Source organism: Zootoca vivipara, chromosome 1, assembly GCF_963506605.1.
Source record: "Zootoca vivipara chromosome 1, rZooViv1.1, whole genome shotgun sequence".
Classification (NCBI taxonomy): Eukaryota; Metazoa; Chordata; class Lepidosauria; order Squamata; family Lacertidae; genus Zootoca; species Zootoca vivipara.
This window is the reverse complement of record NC_083276.1, coordinates 110,051,891-110,074,551: the sequence shown is the minus strand read 5'-3', so window position 1 is coordinate 110,074,551 and position 22,661 is coordinate 110,051,891. Positions and strand designations below refer to the sequence as shown.

Here is a 22,661-nt window from a genome sequence, read left to right as displayed (position 1 = left end):
CAGATATACAACCTAGGCTCCTTAATGGCTCCTTAAACCAGGGTTATAGTCGGCAAAACGGAATGCCTACCGTGTTTCTCCAAAAATAAGACACCGTCTTATATTTATTTTTCCTCAAAACAAAACAAAACACGGTGGCTTATTTTCAGGGGATGTCTTATTTTTTAAAAAAAAGTATGGTACATTTTAACCTACAAGGTTAAACTGCCTATCACTATGGCTTATTTCCGGGGTATGGCTTATTTTTGGAGAAACACGGTAGTTGCCATTTTTGGACCAGACGGCTTGAAAGTCATATTATTCAATACAACTTTTTGATTCCTGAAATTCATTCTGATTGTGCAGAATTCTACAGGATGCGTTGCTAGTGTGTGAAAACAGTCAAGATCCAAGATTCCCAAGGCCTGCACCTCCAGATGGTGGAGATGTGAAGCGCCATTCTGGTGCCCAGGCATCTTCGCTTGACCGCAAGTAACTGATAGCCAGGTGCAAAATGTGCCTGCTGCCTGGGGAATTTCAAACTCTGCTCAATACCGTAGGTGAAACACAAATGCACTGGGAAAATGAAGAGTTACCAAACAATGGATTCTAAATATCTCAGTAAAGCTTACTGTTTCAGGGGGACAAGTAACCTCTAATAATGGACTGTAAAGTACCCTAGAAGCATTTATACCAGTGGGAGACCAGTTTTGTCAAACAGTGTAAACATTTCAGAGTCAAAAGGTATGAACTGCACAGACAACAGACTGTAGAGGAGCACAGACAACCATTTAATGGATTACTGCATGGAAACGTAGGAAGCTACTGTATACTGAGTCAGCATGTTGGTTCGTCTAGCTCAGTATGTAAGGTTACCATTGAAAATGGCCTGGAGGTTGCAGCTGCTGTTGATCTACCTAGCTTTCTTACTGTCCAATGAGTATGTGTCAACACTAATTTCGTTGCTATTTGCTACAGTTGCATATAAACTACTTGGATCCCCACAGTTGAAGAGCTGGTAACCATATGATTGTTCAAAGGCATTCTCTGCTTAAGAAAAAGTACGATGGGCAGATTAGAGCTTGTCATTACAATTTAGGATGCAAGCAAAAAATTAGTTCAGTGTTTAATCAGTATCTGCACTGACAGTGTCCAACTGTTCCTTTCTGTTCACAAGTTCTAATTGACATAGTTCTGGAAGGCATCTGTTAGCCAGGAGACATACTTAGATTATATGGCATTATTTAACGTAACGTAACTTTGAAATTTGATTGTCACAATTAGCTTTATTTCTTAAACCACCCTGTTTGTAGAGGTAGCTTCATATCTGGTTTCAGTTTTTCAGCCTTAAGCTTGTTGAGGGTGGTAATGTTCAGTGTTGCTTCTGCCCTTCCAATGCACTGCGAATAGAATTTTAGAAATATTTCTTGAGAATGTCCAGAGTTCTTGGCTTGCTGAGTGGGAGTCAGACTTAAGTTACTCATAACAGTCACTGATTTTGGCAGGGTCAAATTATCAAATAACTTAATCTTGATCCAGCCCACTGTGCCTGCTGTCTAAGTGTGGTCTCTCTAATGTACGAAGGCTTGTAATAGCGGTTGTGTATAGCCCTTGTGTTCAATGGACAGCTTTCAGCTTCATTATCGTCAAGTCTCGCAAATTAGGATAGAAAGTGGTATAGCAGTACCTGGTAATTACTTAATCGTATTTTCATATGATTGTGTGGTGTAGGGGTCAGAGTGTTGGGTGGAATCCAGACACATATAAAAACCATTCTGAAAATGCTTTTTTAAAAAGCGTTTTAAAAAATACTCTGAATTTTCCATAAGGCATACCATCCCCACCTAGTGTCACATTGTATATTGAACTTAAAATGTTTTATTTGCAGCTGTATAGCTGAGTCCTTGGACCAGGACCTGAGAGATCCGAGTTTGAATCTCCACTCAGGGGGTGGAGCCTGGGCCAGGGGGTGACCTTGGGCCAGTTGCAGTCTCTCTGCCTATCCTACCTTGCAGGGTTCTTGTGAGGATAAAGCAAGGAGGTGGAGAAGTGTTCACTCCACCCTGAGCTCCTTGGAGGAAAAATGGAATATAAATGGAATAAAATTTTTTTTTTCATGTGACCACCCAATTATTAACTGGGGTGGCAAAGTGGAATCATATGGCACCTCTCGTAAAACACTGACTTCCTGATATAAGGTGTTGCTATTGTTATTTGGAGACCTGAATGACTTTGGGGCCCCCAAATACTTAAAGGGCTCCTTCTCCAATACCTGACAACTAGCACCTTGAGATGTACGGTGGACGGAAGGCACTTGTTTGTGCTGCAGCCAGTAGGTGGTGGAAGAGTTTCTCCACGATGGCACCCCTTTTGCATTTCCCCCCCACATTGTTATTGTTTTTACATCAAACAACCATGTGTTTTTGACTAGGAGTTTCAGGGAGAGTGACTGAGGCTGAATGGCCAGCAGTTCTTCTCTTCCTTTGCTCTGCTGGTGCTGTTTTCTACCGTTTTAATTGGTTGGTGATTTGCTATATCCAGAACTGATAGTCCTGGACTCCCGTGGGAGGAAATGCAATGAACAAAATAAATTCACCAAGTGGTGAATGCTTCGTCCCTAGTCAGAAAGGGCTCATTTCCTGAGGCTAAGGAGCTTGGGGCTCCGCAACCATCTGGATGGCAAGCAGGTGAGTTCACACCTGTTCACATGGCTCATACCAGCTGCAGACTTAAGCAGAGATTGCCAAAGAACAGTGCAGTCTTTTAAAATAAGCCCATATTAATACTGATTATCACTAATAATGTCAATGTAACAAGATCTGTGACGGCAACGATCTTCTCAAAACAATGGAAGGATAATATTAAAGAAGCTCTTCTCCTTCAATTATGAATTTAAAGCATGCAGGCTAAGATGCATTGTATCACCTAAAATGCTATAAACTTCTTGTCCCGATTTCTATTTTTGCCCTCTCTGCATGATTCAGGACAGGATTCAAAATGTTCCGAAACCAACAATGTGAAAAAGCTTTAAAATTACATATTGCAAAATGCGAAGAACAAAAAGAAGTCAGTTGGCTTATCTCCAAATGGCTTTAGAGACCAGAACTGCAAGCACAAATGACATTTTAAATTACAAGTTCTAACTTCTGCAGTTACTTACAATTTCCATAGTTGGCCAGAAAGGGAAACAAACAAAGCAGCCAAATCTGATAAAGATTTTGTAACTGTCATAGGATTACATATACCCATGTGATTATCTCAGTGGGTTGTGAGTGGGATCATCCACATCAAAGCAAAGCAAAGCAAAAGAACTCTCAGCCCATGGCATTCTCAGGATCACATCACCTTTGTCACAGCAGATTGGACACACTGGTGAAGTCTGCTGTGCGGAAGCCAATGTATAAAATGCAAAAAAAAAAAAGGAGACAAAGGATTGCTAAACACTTGGGGCAGCATGCCGGAGCAACACAACTTGAACAATCATGCCTTCATTATGATACCATCTACTTTAGGAAAAACAAACAGGCAGCCCGCCCCCCAAACCCTCTCTCTACAGCTAGTGCTTCCAACGCCAGGAGTCTTCTTCTTTTTTGCCAGTTATTTTTATTGACATTCCATAATTTTTAACGAATTGTCACCAAGCTAATACAAATTCAATACAAATTTAAAAGTGGATTTCCCACCCACCCCAGATGTCCCCTCTATTTTCCTTCCTCCTTTGCCGCTCCCAATAAAATAACTTTTCCAACTATAATTCAAAATACACTCATCCCTATCCCTTCACCTCTACACGTCACCTGTTCAATTACCAATTTCTGCTACGGCTTTTATACATTGTTATAACCTGTCCTCAAAATAGACAAGTAAAGTAAATCCTCTTTTAGCTATCTACAATAGTCTTTCATCAATTTTCAAACATTTCCTTCTGATTCCACTTGAGTAACACTTTGCCTGCGAAAAACAGATCTTGCTTCCTCCTAGACAACATACACACATTTCTCATTAGCATGGCCTTGAGCATTGCTGTCTGACATGTGGCCCCAGTAATCAACAACTCAGCCTCAGAGGGTGAAAATGCTGCCAATCTCCCAGCGTCACCCACCCTTCACATTTCGCCAAATTTAATCTTCAGTTTTACATACAACCAGCTCATTAATAAATAAACACAATCCATTATCTCTTATTTTTTTGTCTGAAAGTCTCAGAAGCCATCAAGATGATATACACACTGTGGTCCATCCTGTCCCTTTCACTATTCTTATTTCCAACATCAAGCTTCAAGGAGGTGGGCTGGTGTAATCTCAACAAAATCCATATCTCCTCTCCATCTTCCTCCTTCCAAAACTAATTAATCTTCCTGCAGTCCATCCTGCTGACCCTCAGTTCCATTACATCCAACTCCACAGTTTATTCTCTTCTGAGTGCTTAATAGTCAATCCAGTTGTTACCAATCTTTTCTTCTGTACTATTTTTATTTCATAATATGAAGTTCCAAGGGGTGGTCAAAATCCCTCAAAATCCCCTCAAGGTTGTTACTCTCCATCTTCTTTCAGGTAAAGTCCTTAGTATAAAAAATAATAATCCATTGCGAAGAGGTATCTTTAAAGTCCACTCTCCCCCAAAACTTTGCATTCCATTGCTTTTAGGGAAAGGTAGATAACACAGATCCCCCCCAAAAAACATGACATAAAATATTGCCTCTCCTCCTTCCACCATTCAAGAAAAGCATAAATCAGCGCCTTTCATTTTTTCCAATGTTTTCTCCTACACCATAAATCAGGATATCAGGATCGGGGGGGGGGCGCCTCTTCACTTGCCAATTATGTTCGAATTCAAGGGTATTCCACAGCTTGTCATGGTAGCTTGCTGGGGCTGTCCTTGGACAGAGCCAATGAGTCCAGTGTCCTCACCTTTTCATCTGGAAGACGAGGATTTCCACACACACCCCAACACAAAGGCATTAACAGATGACCATGGGTTGTGCTGTTTTGATACCCTCTAAAGGTTAGGGGAGACATGCCCCTTACCCCCCATTAATCTCTGCCTGGGACCCCTCCGGGGCACCGGAGATTTGCCGGGTTCACTGCAAAACAAACGCCAGGAGTCTTGCTTCCCACACAACCTCTTAAGCAAATACTTAAGATCTCTTTCTTCCCATGCAATCTAAATACTCCCACACTCCAAATTTCATCAGAACATGCATGCAAAGGTGGGTGAACAACCACATTTATGGGAGGGATTCTTAAACTTTCTTCCCATGCAATCTATATTCTCCCACTCTCAGAGATGCTGTCAGCTGAGGGGTGGGAGGATTAATTTTTGCATGATTGCTTGAGCATTTAAATCAGCAAGAAGGTGCAATGTCCAGGGCTTTTAACCAATGCAAAAATGTTTTTCTTTTCAAAATAATATTGGCCTGTATGATTAGAACTCTTGCTAATTGGGGTTCTCATCAATAACTGAAGTTAACTCTCTGTAAGGGGGGTAATTTCATAAGAAGGTTTTTTTTATAAAAAAAAAGTATCAAGGGCTTTTTTTTAACCTTAAAATACATTTTTTGGATATATGTTTTATTGAAACTTTTCAACATACAATGCATTAAAAACCAAACTAATCTAAATAAAAAGGAAGGAAGAGGAGGAAGGAAGGAAGGAGGAAAAAATATATAAAGCCCTCTGTCAGAGGTGGATCTTAATCCTTATCCCATACAGGGGGAGCTTTCCTTACTTCTCCCCACCTGGGAGATCTTCCCTTCCCTGCCTCTCAGACACACCCGAGTTTAATTGCTGGCCTCTAAACTTTCAAGAAATGTGAGAATCTGTTTTTGCACTTAAATATGATCTAATCACCTCCTGGCAAATAGAAGGGGAAGAAATGGAAGCAGTGAGAGATTTTACTTTCTTGGGCTCCTTGATTACTGCAGATGGTGACAGCAGTCACGAAATTAAAAGACGCCTGCTTCTCGGGGAAAAAGCAATGACAAACCTAGACAGCATCTTAAAAAGCAGAGACGTCACCTTGCCGACAAAGGTCCGTATAGTTAAAGCTATTGTTTTCCCAGTAGTGATGTAGGGAAGTGAGAGCTGGACCATAAAGAAGGCTGATGCTTTTGAATTATGGTGCTGGAGGAGACTCTTGAGAGTCCCATGGACTGCAAGAAGATCAAACCTATCCATTCTTAATAAAATCAGCCCTGAGTGCTCACTGGAAGGACAGATCGTGAAGCTGAGGCTCCAATACTTTGGCCACCTCATTAGAAGAGAAGACTCCCTGGAAAAGACCCTGATGTTGGGAAAGATTGAGGGCACTAGGAGAAGGGGACGACAGAGGACGAGATGGTTGGACAGCGTTCTCGAAGCTACGAACATGAGTTTGACCAAACTGCGGGAGGCAGTGGAAGACAGGAGTGCCTGGCGTGCTATGGTCCATGGGGTCACGAAGAGTCGGACACGACTAAACGACTAAACAACAACAACAATGATCTAATCTGATCACGTTTGCTCAATATCTCATACATTCAATCTTAAGACAACCATTTCAAATGGCTGAGACTTTTCCATGATGCCCAGTTTTTTTTACACCTCACTCACCTGGTTGTTTTGCTTAGTATCCAGCCAAAAGGACTTGGAAGGCCTGCTCACTACTTTATGAATTGGTCTCAAAAATGTCTTCCGCTTTCTCTGGTTTTTGAATTTTGTTCTACTGGACCAACACAGCTTTTGTGAGCTCCTTCCTACAACCAGTCTTACATCAAAGACAAGGAAGGAAGCACAAAATTTATCTTTTTGTGGAATACACGCTATTGATGTTAGGTAACCTGAGCCAGGCATTAAAACTGAACTAGACTGAAACCTGAAGTAGACAAATTTCACAGCATGGCTGGTGTAGGGATCAACTACTCAAAATTGCTCATATTGCCCTTATGATGCATGCAAGGGAAAGACACTTTTGGTTTGATCATTCATGTTATAGAAGCTTTTAGGATGTGGCTGTAGAAGCACAATTATGGTGAGCTATTTTCCTAAATAGCTGGAACAAATGAAACCTGGCATGGTTGGGAAGAAATGCGGCCATAAAGATGTCCATTCTACCGAAACTATTCTTCCTTTTATAGCATACCCTCCAACATTTATCCGCTTACAAGTGGTTTATTTAATGGCAGGGAGTATTGGACAAATTCATCACAATGGGTAAGAAGATCAGGATTTGCAACAGCACTCTTTATAGGCCACAAGTCAGGGGAGATCTAGGAATGCCAAAAATTTGAAACTGCACTATGAGGCTCTTCAGCCAAAACATTTAATTCACCCTATAATGATATATCATGGGTACAAATCAAAACACTGCCCCCAGCCTCTGCTGTTCAGGCACTCCCATTATCATACCTTTGCTGGCCAGCCATTCATAAGGTGAACAACCATTTCTCAAAATGAACCTACTGATATGGAAGAGAAGGCGCACTATCAATAATTCCCATTTCATAGAATCATAGAGTTGGAAGAGACCACAAGGGCCATCCAGTCCAACCCCCTGCCAAGCAGGAAACACCATCAAAGCATTCTTGACATATGCCTGTCAAGCCTCTGCTTAAAGACCTCCAAAGAAGAAGACTCCACCACACTCCTTGGGAGCAAATTCCACTGTCGAACAGCTCTTACTGTCAGGAAGTTCTTCCTAATGTTTAGGTGGAATTGTCTTTCTTGTAGTTTGAATCAATTGCTCCGTGTCCGCTTCTCTGGAGCAGCAGAAAACAACCTTTCTCCCTCCTCTATATGACATCCTTTTATATATTTGAACATGGCTATCATATCACCCCTTAACCTTCTCTTCTCCAGGCTAAACATACCCAGCTCCTTAAGCCGTTCCTCATAAGGCATCGTTTCCAGGCCTTTGACCATTTTGGTTGCCCTCTTCTGGACACGTTCCAGCTTGTCTGTATCCTTCTTGAACTGTGGTGCCCAGAACTGGACACAGTACTCCAGGTGAGGTCTGACCAGAGCAGAATACAGTGGTACTATTACTTCCCTTGATCTAGATGTTATACTCCTATTGATGCAGCCCAGAATTGCATTGGCTTTTTTAGCTGCTACATCACACTGCTGACTCATGTCAAGTTTGTGGTCTACCAAGACTCCTAGATCCTTTTCACATGTACTGCTCTCAAGCCAAGTGTCTCCCATCCTGTATTTGTGCCTTTCATTTTTTTTGCCCAAGTGTAGTACTTTACATTTCTCCTTGTTAAAATTCAACTTGTTTGCTTTGGCCCAGTTGTCTAATCTGTTAAGGTCATTTTGAAGTGTGATCCTGTCCTCTGGGGTATTAGCCACCCCTCCCAATTTGGTGTCATCTGCAAACTTGCTCAGGGTGCCCTCAAGCCCATCATCCAAGTCATTGATAAAGATGTTGAATAAGACTGGGCCCAAGACAGAACCCTGTGGCACCCCACTAGTCACTACTCTCCAGGATGAGGAGCCATTAATGAACATCCTTTGGGTTTGGTCAGTAAGCCAGTTACAAATCCACTGAATGGTAGCATTGTCCAGCCCGCATTTTACCGCACTTTGGACCATCCAAAATTCTGCTCAACAGTAAGTATAAACACTTTGAAGGCTGCAATATCAAAGGGATTGGCAATATGGAAGATTTCATCCACAGGGGGCAGCCTGTGACTGCGTAGTATTATAAAGGGATAAACTGAAGGATGCAAAACTAAAATGTTTCAAATAACACAGGCGATGATGTGCATTAGCTGAAGAGAGGAGGGGATCTGTTCTCTAATGGTTTACAAACGCTATTGTGCTACTGCTTCACTCCCAACATAAGGGTTTCACTTATTCTATTTGCATGAGTTTAACAGAGCAGACCGTGGGTACATCGGAGGGTATTAGGAAAGTATGGGGAAACCATCTTATGAACAGTGGGGGAAAGTCTGGTCAAACCCTCCTCTGTATACCATTTCTGCGAGTACAGAAAGCTATCCTAAATTTAACATTGTGTTGACATTGGACTCCTGTAAGCTCTCATATCTAGGCAAAGAATGTTCCTCCTCTCTTTTGGTGAAGATGTGGCAAAAGAAGATTGCTGTGGTGGAGCGCTCCTCTCGCTCAAATGTTTCAGAAGGAGGTATTCTCAGAGATAAATAGCTTTACCAATCAGCAATTCCACTTAGATATTAGCTCTTTTATCAAACAAGAGGGAGAGCAATCAAGGGATCAAACCAAGTTTTGCTTGCACTGTTATTGGCTGCAGCTCATTTACATAGTAGAAAGGAGAAACGACTCCCACAAAATGTGGAAGGTACAATCAAATTTGGATCATTGCCTTGTCCAAACATCTGACCCAAAACAGGAGAGCTGGCCAAGATAGGGCAAAATGAGATCTGTTTAATACAATATGATTCTCATTTATTAGTTATGTTAATACTCATGGAGTTATGTTAATACTCGTGGAGTGGCCCACACAACTACGGTATGTGGTGTTGTCCTGAACAATGATTGCCATGAAGATTGTAGGACTCAAATATTGTATTGCTATGTTTACTCAGCAGACCTGCGTTGTTTGTTGATGGTTGTGTTGCATTTGAGACTTTATATACTACTATGAAAATCAGTAACACTTTATATGTATATTTTAAAAAGAACAGGGAGATGCACCACTGCAAAAGGAAGACTCTTGTTAAAATATGCAAAGTAGCAGGTAACTTATGCAAAGCAAAATCTTTCTATTGAATTATATGGTTGGAGACTTGACTGGCTTCCAGTTTTCTTCTTGGCTGAGGATTTAAACAGTAGCTTTAATATTTAATAGTAACAGCATCACTTGAGACCAGCGTTATCCTCAGCCAACATGCTTACCATGCATCTCTGAGATCATCGGAGGAAATTTTAGTGAGGCCAAAAACCCAAGGGTTGGGGGAGGAGGAAGAAGAGATACAACACAATACACTACATTTCTGTAGCTGTATGTGGCCATCAATAATATAGTACGGCTGGATAAGTAGGCCAGAAACACACAGTTGAACAAACATGTTTCTTAAAAAATAAAATTTCATGAACCCCTCTCCAGCTGTTCCCAGCTGCCTAATTATTCTGGCCACCTGTTCAATCAAGGTCAGTTCAATGCAATTCTTTCCTAAGAGGGTATTTCTAGGAAGGGCTTTGCAAACGCTAATGGAGCTTGATCATCTGGAGGAAATGCAGGAAAAGTGCTCAGCAAGGAAGCACCACTTTGCCACGACTCAGCCATGTCTGCAAAATGCAGCATTTAAATTACAGTACAATTCTCAATTCAGAAAGCAGATTTTTTAAAAGAAAATGGATGGACTAACAGGTTATCTAATGACTGCTGCTCAACTTTGGACTTTGGTCAATTTCCCCCTCCCCCAAAATTAGCTCCAGAGAGTTATAAGTCTCTCCAAAAATAAGGTGGAAAATGGCATGGCAAAGAGTGAAATGGCAATCACTAATCCTCTGCTGTTTCCAGAGGTGTCCACTGGATCAAAAGCATTTCTGTGAGTGCAAGATCACCAACTGGATAATTATAGCTTCTGCCAGGGGATTAAATTGGATTCAGTCAGGGCTTTTTTTCCCAGCTGGAACTCAGTTCCGGCACCTCACAGGTGGGCACCATTGCCATTCTAAGAGAATGAGGGAGGTGTTCATGGTGAGTTCCGGCACTTCTTTTTCTAGCGAAATAGCATTGGATTCAGTTCATGTCCTTTCAGTTTTTACACTTACCATCTAGCTTTATTTTTAATGGGATTATTTTTCTGATTATTATTATTTAATCACTTGGTGGGTGACTTTGAATACTTTTAACTGATAAGCAGCTAAATGTAGTAATAGTATATAAATTAGTTAAATAAATTTAATAAAGTAGATAGGTGAGCCACAAAATGTTAGTAAAATATCTAACTTGTCAACATTATGGCGATTTGCTAATCAACCATGTTTTATACCTTTTGTATGACTAAATGCTGTGCGCTTTCCTCCACCATTTAACCATAAAGAATTGCCTTTTGGAAGGCATGGGGAGCAGCTGTGTACTTTTTATGGGGGTGGGAATGGGAGGAGGACACAACTACTTCCTTTTCTAGGGGACTCAGCAGAAACCCACGGAATAAAGATAGCCAAACGGATAATCAGATGAATTTTGTAAGTGTGCGATTTGCTCTGAGCAATTCCTCGTCAACACTGTCGACAGGATCAGGGAGAGATTTCACTAAGCAAAGAGGAACAAAAAGTTATTATAGGTGGATGGATGTTCAGTCGAAACTGAACAGATTGAGACCATCAAGGATGAAACTGATGGTCCAAGTCAGCATTGCATGTTTATGGCAGGATCCGATATGCACAGGATCCGATATGCAGCTGCCTTGGGGGCAGGGAGCTTTAATGGGCATAAGGAGCAACAGCACAGAACTGGGAATTTCTGAAGCCAAGGCTGAAGTGGAGAGATCTGTTGGCCCTTTGGTTTCTTTCTTTCTCCGGTAGCAGTGAAATGTTTAAGCTACTTATAAATCATCCCTGTCCTTTCTAACACTTGGATGTGTTCTTTACTCAGTGCACACTGTGGCTGCAAAGCGTGTTTCAAGTATGCTTGTGAAAAGTGTTGCCTATGAGCACGTTTATACTAGACAATAATCTTATTAAAGAAATATTTTGGGTGGGATTCAAAAATCACACTCTTTCCAATCAGACTGTCTGCAGAAGCTTTGCTGTTTGCCAGATAGAACAATCCACCCTCTCCTCCCTGCATGATGGTATTATTATTATTATTATTATTATTATTACTACTACTATTACTATTACTACTTATACCCCACCCATCTTGCCACTCTGGGCAGCTGCCAACAGAATATTAAAAACATGATACAACATCAGATGCATTCTAAAACTCATGAGACATTCTGGGGATTCTCCCAACCCCCCTCAGGCCAATTTTTTGGGGGCTGCATGGGTGAAGGAGGGGGGAAATACCCGTTGCAAGTCCTTGTGCAGGGCTTCTGCTAATGGGGTTAGTTGGATGAATCTCACTCTCTTTATCACCGTCTTTATCTTTATGAAGATTTTGCAATGCTAGAAGCTGAATATCTGCATTCTCTTATGGAACATGTTCAGGAGGGTTGTTTTTGAAGGTGATCTGGTCTTCAACTCGCCAACTTATATTGTTTCATTGGTGCCACTAACACATATCAATGACTAACCCACTAGTCATCATGTGGCTTAAAACATAAAAACCATGCAACAACATATTAGAAAAGTATAGTGCGACTGCTAAAGAAATAGAAGGCAGCCAAAGCAGTTGGCATTATTAAGTAAATAGAATTTACATTCGTGTAAAAAAAGAGAAAAGCCCAACATGTCGAATAAACCACTTTAAGAGCCACACACCTATAGATCAAAAACCATTGATCCAACAACAAAAAGCAGGATATAGATAGGAGGCCTTTAAGAAGGTGACTAATCTCTTTCCATATGTTCCCACGGAAATGTTCCCAGGGAATGTGGCAAAACTAAGAATTTTTTCTGCCTGAAGCCACATGGCATCTCAGTTCATCAAGGTTTGGAGTAGGAGGATGGCAAAGGAGATGAGGCAAGAGGACATACCTTTTAGGAAAGCACAGGGCTCCAAGGAATAGTCTTAGATATGCTTCGCGCTTCTCAAATAAGTGACAGAGCTATTACTGCACACCATATATAATACGTCACAGCTCCCATTTAAACTTCAAAGTATTTCCTGCAGCTGAAATGAACGGTAGATTTTCTCCCACTTCCAGAAATAGTCCCCCTCCCCGTCAAGTGATCTTCCAGAGCAATATTGTAGGAACAAAGAATAGCCCCCCCACCCCCATTCAGGTGTCCAAAACAGCTGCCCACTCCTGGGACAGTGCAGCAAAGAGCCCCAGATTAGACCGTGCCAACTGCAGGGCTGGCTCAGTCCAGTCCTACGCCAGTCCAGTCCTGCCCCAGAAATGCCTTGTTTTGTGGGATACCAAAAGCAGCACATTCTCAGTCCTCTGAATATTAGAGAATAAACTGAAGTCATCAAGTTTTAAGTAATCTTAAAGCTTAGTCAAATCATTGTATAAAGTTTAGGAGTCGCTTTATAAAGGGACAAAACTCTAGTCGGTTGGTGGGGTTTTTTTTAGAGAAACCTAAATGAAGCCTGCAAATTGCTTCCTTTGCTTTGCAGGTCCTCTCTTCCCAGGAGAACGTTTGGCATGCCATTCATGCAAGAGAAGCAGAATAATCATCAGATAATTTGCCTCTGCCACAGCGGAGAGACTAATGGGATAAGCAAGTGACTTTCCATCTTGATACAGTGGTTGTTGTGAGGGAGGAATAGTGTATTTGGGTCTGTTAATTTTCGATAAGGGCTGTAACAAAGCCACATTCTGTGCCAAGTTGGCAGAGGGAGGAGGAGAACAGGAATGAAAGCAAATAAACCTGTTCAGCCCACAAAAGAGGCTATTGTTTTATCAGAGACAAACATCATAATCAGACAGCTTCTTCCAAAAAAAAGGTAGGAAATATATAGACATGTTAAAATACTTTTAATCTCCGTAATCTTCTCTAAGACAAAATCCCAGAAAATGTTAATGGGTATGCAGTGGTGACAAGCTGTTACCTGCTTCACACACTCCGTTTCATAAAGAAGTGTTAGCTCAGATAAGAGGACAGAGCAGCTTCCAGAAGACACAAGAAATGTTTTTTTGTGTATTGCAAGATAAAGGGACATCACCTGCAAGGTAAAAAAATGTAAGGTAAGGACAACACCTGCAGCAAGCTGCTGGCAGTGTATGTCCTCACCTTTTTCATCTTCTGTGGGCACTTGTTGACAAGGAACTATATGCCACTGGACTTGCATGAATGGAATTTCTCCTCTTCCCCGCACCTTTTACCTGGGGCCCAGTAACACCCCCCCCCCAAAAAAACCCAGAAACTAGTTGGTAAAAGAGATGTTTCCAGACCTTAGCCTCACAGCTGCAAGATCCCCTTAGCAAGTAACACGTGCAATTAGCTCGCTGTGTATAACACACTTTTGAAGGATTATTCTCTAAAACTGAAAAGCGGCGTCTTCAGAGCCACAACAGCTATCGGGGAGGTGAAAGAAGCTTTCGAAAACAAGGCCACGTCGAGTACAAGTTAATTATTGAAAAGACGTTCAAGGGAGCGGTGAAACGTATGGGAGGAATGGTTCATGCTTTGTCGCCTGCTTAAACATTTAGCAGCCGTGTTTACCTCTTTAGTGCAGAGAAGAGGAAAAGCAGCCATTTCCTCCAAGTGCCCTCATTAGGATCTGGCTGTTCTGTTTAGTGTGGAACACTCCAGGGATTCATCAAGGCAATTCCCCCTACCACATTCTTCTATTCTATATAGCAGGGATGTCCCAACAGGTTGATCGTGGGGTGTCCCTGGCCTTTCGTGGCCCGCCCCCCCAAATCCACCAACTTTGGTTCATCCCCCCCCCAAAGCTCAACAATTTTGGCTCATCCTCCCCACCAAAAAGCTCAACTCTGGTCAATCCAATGGGTAGATCACTGCCAGTTTTTTTTATAGTGGGAGTAGATCGCAGTCTCTTGGAAGTTGGACGTGCCTGCTATATAGTATTGAAAGATGAGATGGGAAAGCAAATGAAAGGGCATTTTCTTCCCTGGCATCTTGAGCTTATTGCAAAATCAGCTTTGCGGCCCATCAAATTCTATATAAAGTTTGGGGAACAGGGGCCAAGACATCAACTTTTCATAAGTACCATCAGTCTCTCGGGGGCCTACTCCGCAATCAACTAACATGTAGTATGGCTATTCCCCAGCAATTTTGCCTCCAGATTATATCCATAGACTGTTTTGGGCTAGAAACACTGAGCAGGAAAACTATAGACTGAACCCAGGTGCAAATTCCTGCTTAGCCTCAAAGCACAAAGTCTTTTCAAAGCTCAGTCTAACCCAGGCACCCCCAAACTTCGGCCCTCCAGATGTTTTGGACTACAATTCCCATCTTCCCCGACCACTGGTCCTGTTAGCTAGGGATCATGGGAGTTGTAGGCCAAAACATCTGGAGGGCCGCAGTTTGGGGATGCCTGGTCTAACCTCTGTCGGGGTTATTGTGGTGATGACTAAAACAGGAGTGAATGATTTGCAGGCTGCTGCTACCAAACTGGCCAACCCGTTGACAAAAGATTTGTAGTATAAGACACGATGTACGCAGGAAGGTGCATTGTGTTTATAAATATGCAAAATGCAGTATCTGGTAGAAGCCACAACACTGAAGACACAAAACCATGATAACAATTCTCATCCCAGGTGTTCTCAAAAGAGCATTCTAATGCTGCTTCATTCTTTCTTTCTTTCTTTTTTTAAAAAGGTTGCACATTTGGAACTAACACAGGTCTCTGGATAGTAAGTTTCAATGCGCCGGGGCTCCAATTTTCAGAAGCCCAGCTACACGTTATGAAAAAGGCAAGTTAGTTCATAAACATGTGGCAAAAATAAAATTCTGACTCAAAACTTCCAATTTCTTTTCAAAATCATATGGTCGATTTCTTCGTATTCTGTTACTCGCAAATCAAAGTTTTTTGGGTTGTTGTTTTTTAAGTGCCACAGTGCACTTTCATTCGTTGTCTTACAGGTCACTAAGCAGGAAGCAACAACAGAGGACATCAATATTACAAAAGCCCTGAATTAGAAACTGTGTTCAACTGAAGAGGCAGCTTTTCCCTACAAGGCCAAGATCACAGCAACTTAAAGGCACCTTCAGTAACCTCGGAATAATCTAAGAGGTGAGGGCTTGGCTCGAGTGGCACTTTATGCTCCTGCATGTTTTATGAACCTTGGTTTTATAAATTATATATTGGATAGTTCTTTAGGCGCTTCACAAACCTCATCTTATTTCTCTATCCAACTACTGCATTGGATACTGCCTAAACTGAGTTGTATATTACCTGCTTTTCTATCTGATGAGATAATTTATAATAATTTTCTTAATACCTGAAATTCTAAAAAAAACAAACAAACCCTGGTTTGAAATCACCATTCCCTTACCTTCAACATTTATTGCACATATTCATACCCTCCCTTTCAGGATACAAATCCTTCTGTGGTAGCTTACAAGCTAGCAACCGCTGCGTAGAATGAAATTACAGCAAACAATACTAACACATTAAAAACGCATTAGGCCCCTCTCCATTGAGCAGTTGATGGAACCTCGCCCTGTTGGGGTGGAGAAGGGAATGTCGAGTTGGGAGAGGCCCTGAGGTGGACTTCATTTGCCCTCTCCCTCCTTCTATTTTGACTGGCGCCACCCCTAATGGTGGTACTGATGGTCCAGCCCCTTCTCCACCCCCCCAAATGTAGCATAAGAGCACCCCAGTTCACCAGCAAAAATGACTGCTGCTGGCTCAGCCACCTTTCTACTCAGCAGCAGTGTCCCAATCCTATGTTGTCTGGAGGCATGGCAGGTTCACTTAAAACAAAATCTGCTTAAAATATTAGATCTAAGTGCTCATTCTGCCCTGATTAAACCTGCTAGCATGGGAATTTAATTAAGAGTTTTTGTAAAGCAATAGGAATTCAGCTGACAAATCTGAGTGCAAGGAGATGGGCTCCTGAGATTTTTAGGTAAAATGAAAGAATACCTTTCTTAAGGAGCTTGCTTGATGCATAGGGCAAATTGTTTTATATATTTCCATTTTCATTTCCAGAGCTGGATTTGATCCGTTCCCCAACGTATTAATAATGGGGCTACTATGGTAACTAAGCACAGGTAACAGTCTACCCAATGGTCAGCAGCCAGGAGACCTGGCAGATCAATGAAACTAGAGCAAAGTAATGATAGGCCATTTTACATCCCTACCCCACAACTGACAACATGCTCTTGGCTGGCAAAGGCTAAAAATCACAAGCCAGGATAGCATCCTAGGTGGGGGCAGCAGGAAACAAGTTGTTTTCAACTATTTTCTCACTCCAAAGAGTCTGGCTCCTTATAGCTGCTAAGAATATACAGCTAAAGCAGGTAGCTGAGTGCCAGTCATGGTTTAACTAAATTCGGCCCATAGGTCTCCAATTTTACCACAATTGGTGTAAGGGACACGAATCACCCTATTAAGTAGGTTCTGCTAAGATGTATCCCAGGTCACCTCATTAGCTGCAGAGCCAGCCTTGTACAATAGCTAGCACTGAGTTTGGACGCAGGGAACCAGCTAAATGACAAATCTGTTCTCCTTATATCCTGGTTCCTTTACAGAGTTAGAAATTACACCTGATTTTCTCAGCTGTGTTTGAAATGATTTTGCAATCCACATTCGCTGCAGTTATGAAGTGATGCTGTACTGTGAGAAGCAAGGGGGGGAGGGAACCTATCCTTGACTTTGGGACAAAAATAAACAATAAACAGTGGAGCAAAACAAAGAATCCAGATTGCACAGACCCAAAAGGGAAAGGAGGGAGGCGGGAACAGTTCCTTACAAGCTTTCGCAGAATCTTCTCAGAGTGCTTGGCTTTTCCTGATTGCGTCTCTGTCGAAACCAGCGCTGAATACTGCGAACGTCCCAATCCAGTTGCTTGGAAAGCCCTTCAAGCCTCTTCTCGTCTGGATGCTACCAAACAAACAGGAAAAGGGCCAAGAAGTCACTCCTTTATTGACATTTCACATGACACAGGATAGAATAAGGTCAATTAGTAACTACAAGCTAATGACTAATATCCCCTCGACCCAGTTGGAGAAGGTGGTTTTAGCCCATAACTAAACTTTATTTGTAGACTGTTCTTCATCAGTTAGGTAGTGATCCTGGAATATCGGAAAACAAACAGTTACAAAAGCATACAGTTAAAAGCATCATTAAAACTAAAACATACTACAAGCAGGAAGTGGCCACATTGGTTCAGCCCAAATATCTGGTGTTTAATTTATGTATTAAAGGTATGTGTGTGGGTGTGTTTTAAAGTTTGCAATAATGCTCTTAATGTAGGCATATTACTTGGGTATAAAGCCTATTAATATTTGTGGTGCATTACAAACTAAGAGTGCTATTATAAAAGGCAGCTATCAGCCTGTGGTACTGCTGAGGTGTTATGGAAGACCAGGATGATGAAGAAGAAGAGTTTGGATTTGATATCCCGCTTTATCACTACCCAAAGGAGTCTCAAAGCGGCTAACAATCTCCTTTCCCTTCCTCCCCCACAACAGACACCCTGTGAGGTGGGTGGAGCTAAGAGACTTCAAAGAAGTGTGACTAGCCCAAGGTCACCCAACAGCTGCATGTGGAGGAGCGGAGACGCAAACCCGGTTCCCCAGATTACGAGTCTACCGCTCTTAGCCACTACACCACACTGGCTCTCAATAGCAGGCTTCAGCTCTTCTGCATTGCTCAGCGTCATGTCTCTCATCTTTCTCTTGGCAATCCCCCATAGATTCTCGATGGGGTTCAGGTCAGGCGAGTTTGCTGGCCAATCAAGCACAGTAATCCCATGGGCACTGAACCAGGTTTTGGTACTTTTGGCAGTGTGGGCAGGTGCCAAGTCCTGCTGGAAAATGAAGTCAGCATCCCCATAAAGCTCGTTTGTGGAAGGAAGCATGAAGTGCTCCAAAATCTCCTGGTAGACGGCTGCATTGACCCTGGACTTAATGAAGCACAGTGGACCAACACCAGCAGATGACATGGCTCCCCAAATCAACACAGACTGTGGGAACTTCACACTGGACCTCAAGCATCTGGCATCGTGTGTCTCTCCATTCTTCCTCCAGATTCTGGGTCCTTGGTTTCCAAATGAGATGCAAAAGTCGCTCTCATCAGAAAAGAGAACTTGGGACCACTGAGCAACAGACCAGTTCTTTTTTTCCTTTAGCCCAGGTAAGACACTTCTGACGTTGTTTCTTGTTCAGGAGCGGCTTGACAAGAGGAATACGACATTTGAAGCCCACCTTCAGGATCCGTCTGTGTGTGGTGGCTCTTGATGCACCATCATCTCCAGCCTCAGTGCACTCACTGTGAAAGTCCCCAACACATTTGAATGGTCTTTTCCTGACAATCCTCTGCAGGCTGCGGTCATCCCTGCTGCTTGTGCACCTTTTTCTTCCACACTTTTCTTCCACATAACATTCCATTAATGTGCTTTGATACAGCACTTTGGGAACATCCAACTTCTTTTGCAATTACCTTCTGAGGCCTTCCCTCCTTATGGAGGGTCTCAATGATGGCTTTCTACACAACTGTCAGGTCAGCAGCCTTTCCCATGATTGTGATTCCTACTGATGCAGACTGAGAGACCATTTAAAGCAGGAATCCCCAAACTTCGGCCCTCCAGATGTTTTGGACTACAATTCCCATCTTCCCCAACCACTGGTCCTGTTAGCTAGGGATCATGGGAGTTGTAGGCCAAAACATCTGGAGGGCCGCTTGATTTAAAGGCTCAGGAACCCTTTGCAGGTGTTATGGATTGAGTAGGTAAACACTATTCTAATTTTCTGAGGTTGTGAATTTGGGGTTTTCTTTAGCTGTATGCCATAATCATCACAATTACAACAAATAAAGGCTTGACATATCTCACTTTACATGCCATGAGTCTATCTTCTATACAGTGGTACCTCTGTTTAAGAACTTAATTCATTCCGGAGGTCCGTTCTTAACCTGAAACACCACTTTAGCTAATGGGGCCTCCCGCTGCCACCGCGCCACCTGAGCATGATTTCTGTTCTCATCCTGAAGCAAAGTTCTTAACCTGAGGTACTATTTCTGGGTTGGCGGAGTTTGTAACCTGAAGCGTTTGTAACCCGAGTTACCACTGTATTGGTTTCACCTTTAAGTTGAATTACTGAAATAAATGAACTTTTCGACGATATTCTACTTTTTCAAGTTTCACCTGTATATACCTGTTTCCCCAAAAATAAGACACTGTCTTATATTTATTTTTCCTCAAGAAGACACACTATGGCTTATTTTCAGGGGATATCTTATTTCTATTATGCATCCAGCCCTGCCTCTTCCTTGGCGCCCTCCAGAACTGCGACTATCACTATTTTCGGGGAATGGCTTATATTGCGCAAATGCTTAGAAATTCTGCTACGGCTTATTTTATGGGTATGTCTTATTTTCACGGAAACAGGGTACACACACACACACACACCCTGTGCAACCCGCATCCCAATCTTGGATCTTGGAGATGAATTGCACTGGGCCTCTTAAAATATTAATCAGTTCTTTTTATTGCCAACTTGAGCTAGGTGACTAGGTCTTGAAGCACTTTCATACAGCACTCCCAATGTAGCATCACTCCAGCACGTTAAATGGTGGCTCCCAGAGCCAGACACTCACCAGAGCACTGCTGCCAAACAGTAAGCCCATCAGGAAGTCCACCAAAGGGCATTTTGCCAATGCCCCCACTCCAACCCAAGTTATTTCATATTTCATGATGAACCTATCCTTTCTCCCAAAGTAAACATTTTTAGGTACATACCATACCTTTGTAATTGCAGTGAAGACTTTTTCAAGAATAGCGTTAGGCTGAGCTTTCCGTGGTCCATTGGCCTGGACTTTTAGGCCTAAGGCACATGGCTTGGCTATAAACCTACAAAGTTAAAAAAAAAGTAGAGGAAAAATAAGGCATTAGACACAAGTGGTGAGATAATCAAAACAGCTCACTGCAACTCATTCACATAGCAGGAGAACGTGTTTTCCCAGAATGTCTCAACTGGCCCCCCTGCCATCAAACCTATTCAGAGAAGATGTAGGAGATGAAAGTGTGTTGCAGAAGCTAAATTGTAAATAATAATTATAGAGTATTACAGAGGCTGATTGTCCACTTCTGAAGCTTTACTCCACAGACCCTTGTTTCTAGCTGAAGATTTAGAGAAGTGGAAAAAACTGGAATATTAACCTCTGCTGCTGCTGCTGCTGCTGCTGCTGCTTGTAATTAAAACAGAAAAGCTCACAATTACAGAGGAATTCCTGGATTATCCTAATGAACAGAAGAGAGCAAGTCAAATGCTAGGTTTAAAGACAGAGAAAGCTTAACACCCAATAGGTATTTAAGCTCATTTTACAGAGAGGTGGCAGGGAGACAAGAGCAGTTTCTCTTGTTATCAGCTCATCAAATATACAAAAAGAAAAGCATTTCCGCATTAGCAGACAATGGCAATATCCACATACTGCATAGTAGCCAAATATACACACAAACAAAATTGTGCCAGGGCATTCCTGGACTCCAGCAGAAATTTATCTCCCCTAATCAGGCTTCTCTTGGCTGACTGGGTATTCACTGCATCAGAACACACTCTCTCCCTCTCCCTCTCAGTGGCAAAAGCAAAACACAGATGAATTCAAAATGGATAAGCAAGGACAGTGTCTAACATAAACTATGTTCAATTCATATCCCAAAGGAGCTAGATTAGGAAGCGACCTTCAGTTTTGCTCTGCGTCTTCAGTTGCAGAGTCTCCTACAAATATGCCTGGGCAGGACTCCAGGCCCCCATATCAGCTCCATGATGAGCAAGCAGCTGATAAAAGGCTTCTCACATCCAACTTTTGAATCCTACAAGTTGGGGAAAGCTTCAGCTTATCATGTTAGCATTATTGGCACGGGAGACTTGCCAGAGGGATGGGGGGAAATAGCTGGCAATCCTTCATACAGAAGCAGCTCATGTCTGGGCGGGGGGGGGGGGGGAGAGTCTATCACTTATTAATTAAATAATAAAACATTGCTGAGTCACAGCCAACAAAAATCAAATCAGATATTAGAATGGAGCTGTTGACAACACTTCTGTTTATCAGTGAAGCCTGGAGACCTCCAGTGAATGTAAAGAGACTGCCAACTGGGGAGGAGGGGGCGGTTATACGCCAGCACTGATCCCCATGATCACAACACTTAAGCCATGTTTACATCTTAACCGCTGAGCCAGAGCTTTCTTGCACCATTGCAACTTTGGGATGCAGTGCAAATTGGCAATTAACTAACTACTTATGTCTCCACCCTGCACTTATTCTTTATAATTTGTGCTTTTGCTGTGTTGCACAGGGCTGGAATTTTATCTTGGTTGCTTAGCATGCCCGCAGCTGGCATTGTCAGTTTTGCAGGGAACCTCTCCATCACATTATGTGTTAGGTGTGCGGTAAGAGGGCATGCACTGAGGAAAATGGCCTTGTGGGCCAAATTAAGACCCCTGCTGGACCTAATTAAACATGCAGTCCAGAGCCCCCCCCCTGCTCTTTTGTTTCCTGCCTATATTTCCAGCCGTTTGTGAGGAGCACCAAGCTCACAGGGGCTGTCACCATGGACTGTACTCCACAGAGGAGGGCTTTAATATAAATAGTGTATCAGTCCCAGAAAATCTCATCTGCAGTCCTAATGCCTAACACAACACATACATAGACTTCTCCACAAATACCTATGGAAATGCAGCTCCTTCCCAGATATATATATATATATATATATATATATATATATATATGTATTGTGGGGGAATGTAAGTGTATCTTCTCTGCATTAGCATGCTAAATTCCATGCTGGCCACATCCAAACATCAACTAGAACCGAATGCCATTTTTTGTCAAATGCCTCTCATGACTATGTGTAGTGGGTCAGACTCCCCCATTGTAATGAGTGACACAATTCACTCAGGGAGAGAGAGAGAGAGAGAGAGAGAGAGAGAGAGAGAGAGAGAGAGAGAGAGAGAGAGAGTGTACACAGA

At 42.4% G+C, this 22,661-nt stretch overlaps 1 protein-coding gene across 2 annotated transcripts in view; it reads right to left on the bottom strand.

The window, feature by feature from the left end:
- The window catches only part of CERS6 (ceramide synthase 6), an 82,092-nt gene that overhangs the window by 39,812 nt on the left and 19,619 nt on the right, over positions 1-22,661 (bottom strand). For both annotated transcript variants that reach the window (XM_035133147.2, XM_035133156.2), the window contains exons 2-3: positions 20,437-20,542; positions 17,444-17,574 (exon numbers count right to left, since the gene is read on the bottom strand). In XM_035133147.2, the coding sequence (XP_034989038.1) occupies positions 17,444-17,574; positions 20,437-20,542 (237 nt within the window). The remainder of the gene's footprint in view (positions 1-17,443; positions 17,575-20,436; positions 20,543-22,661) is intronic.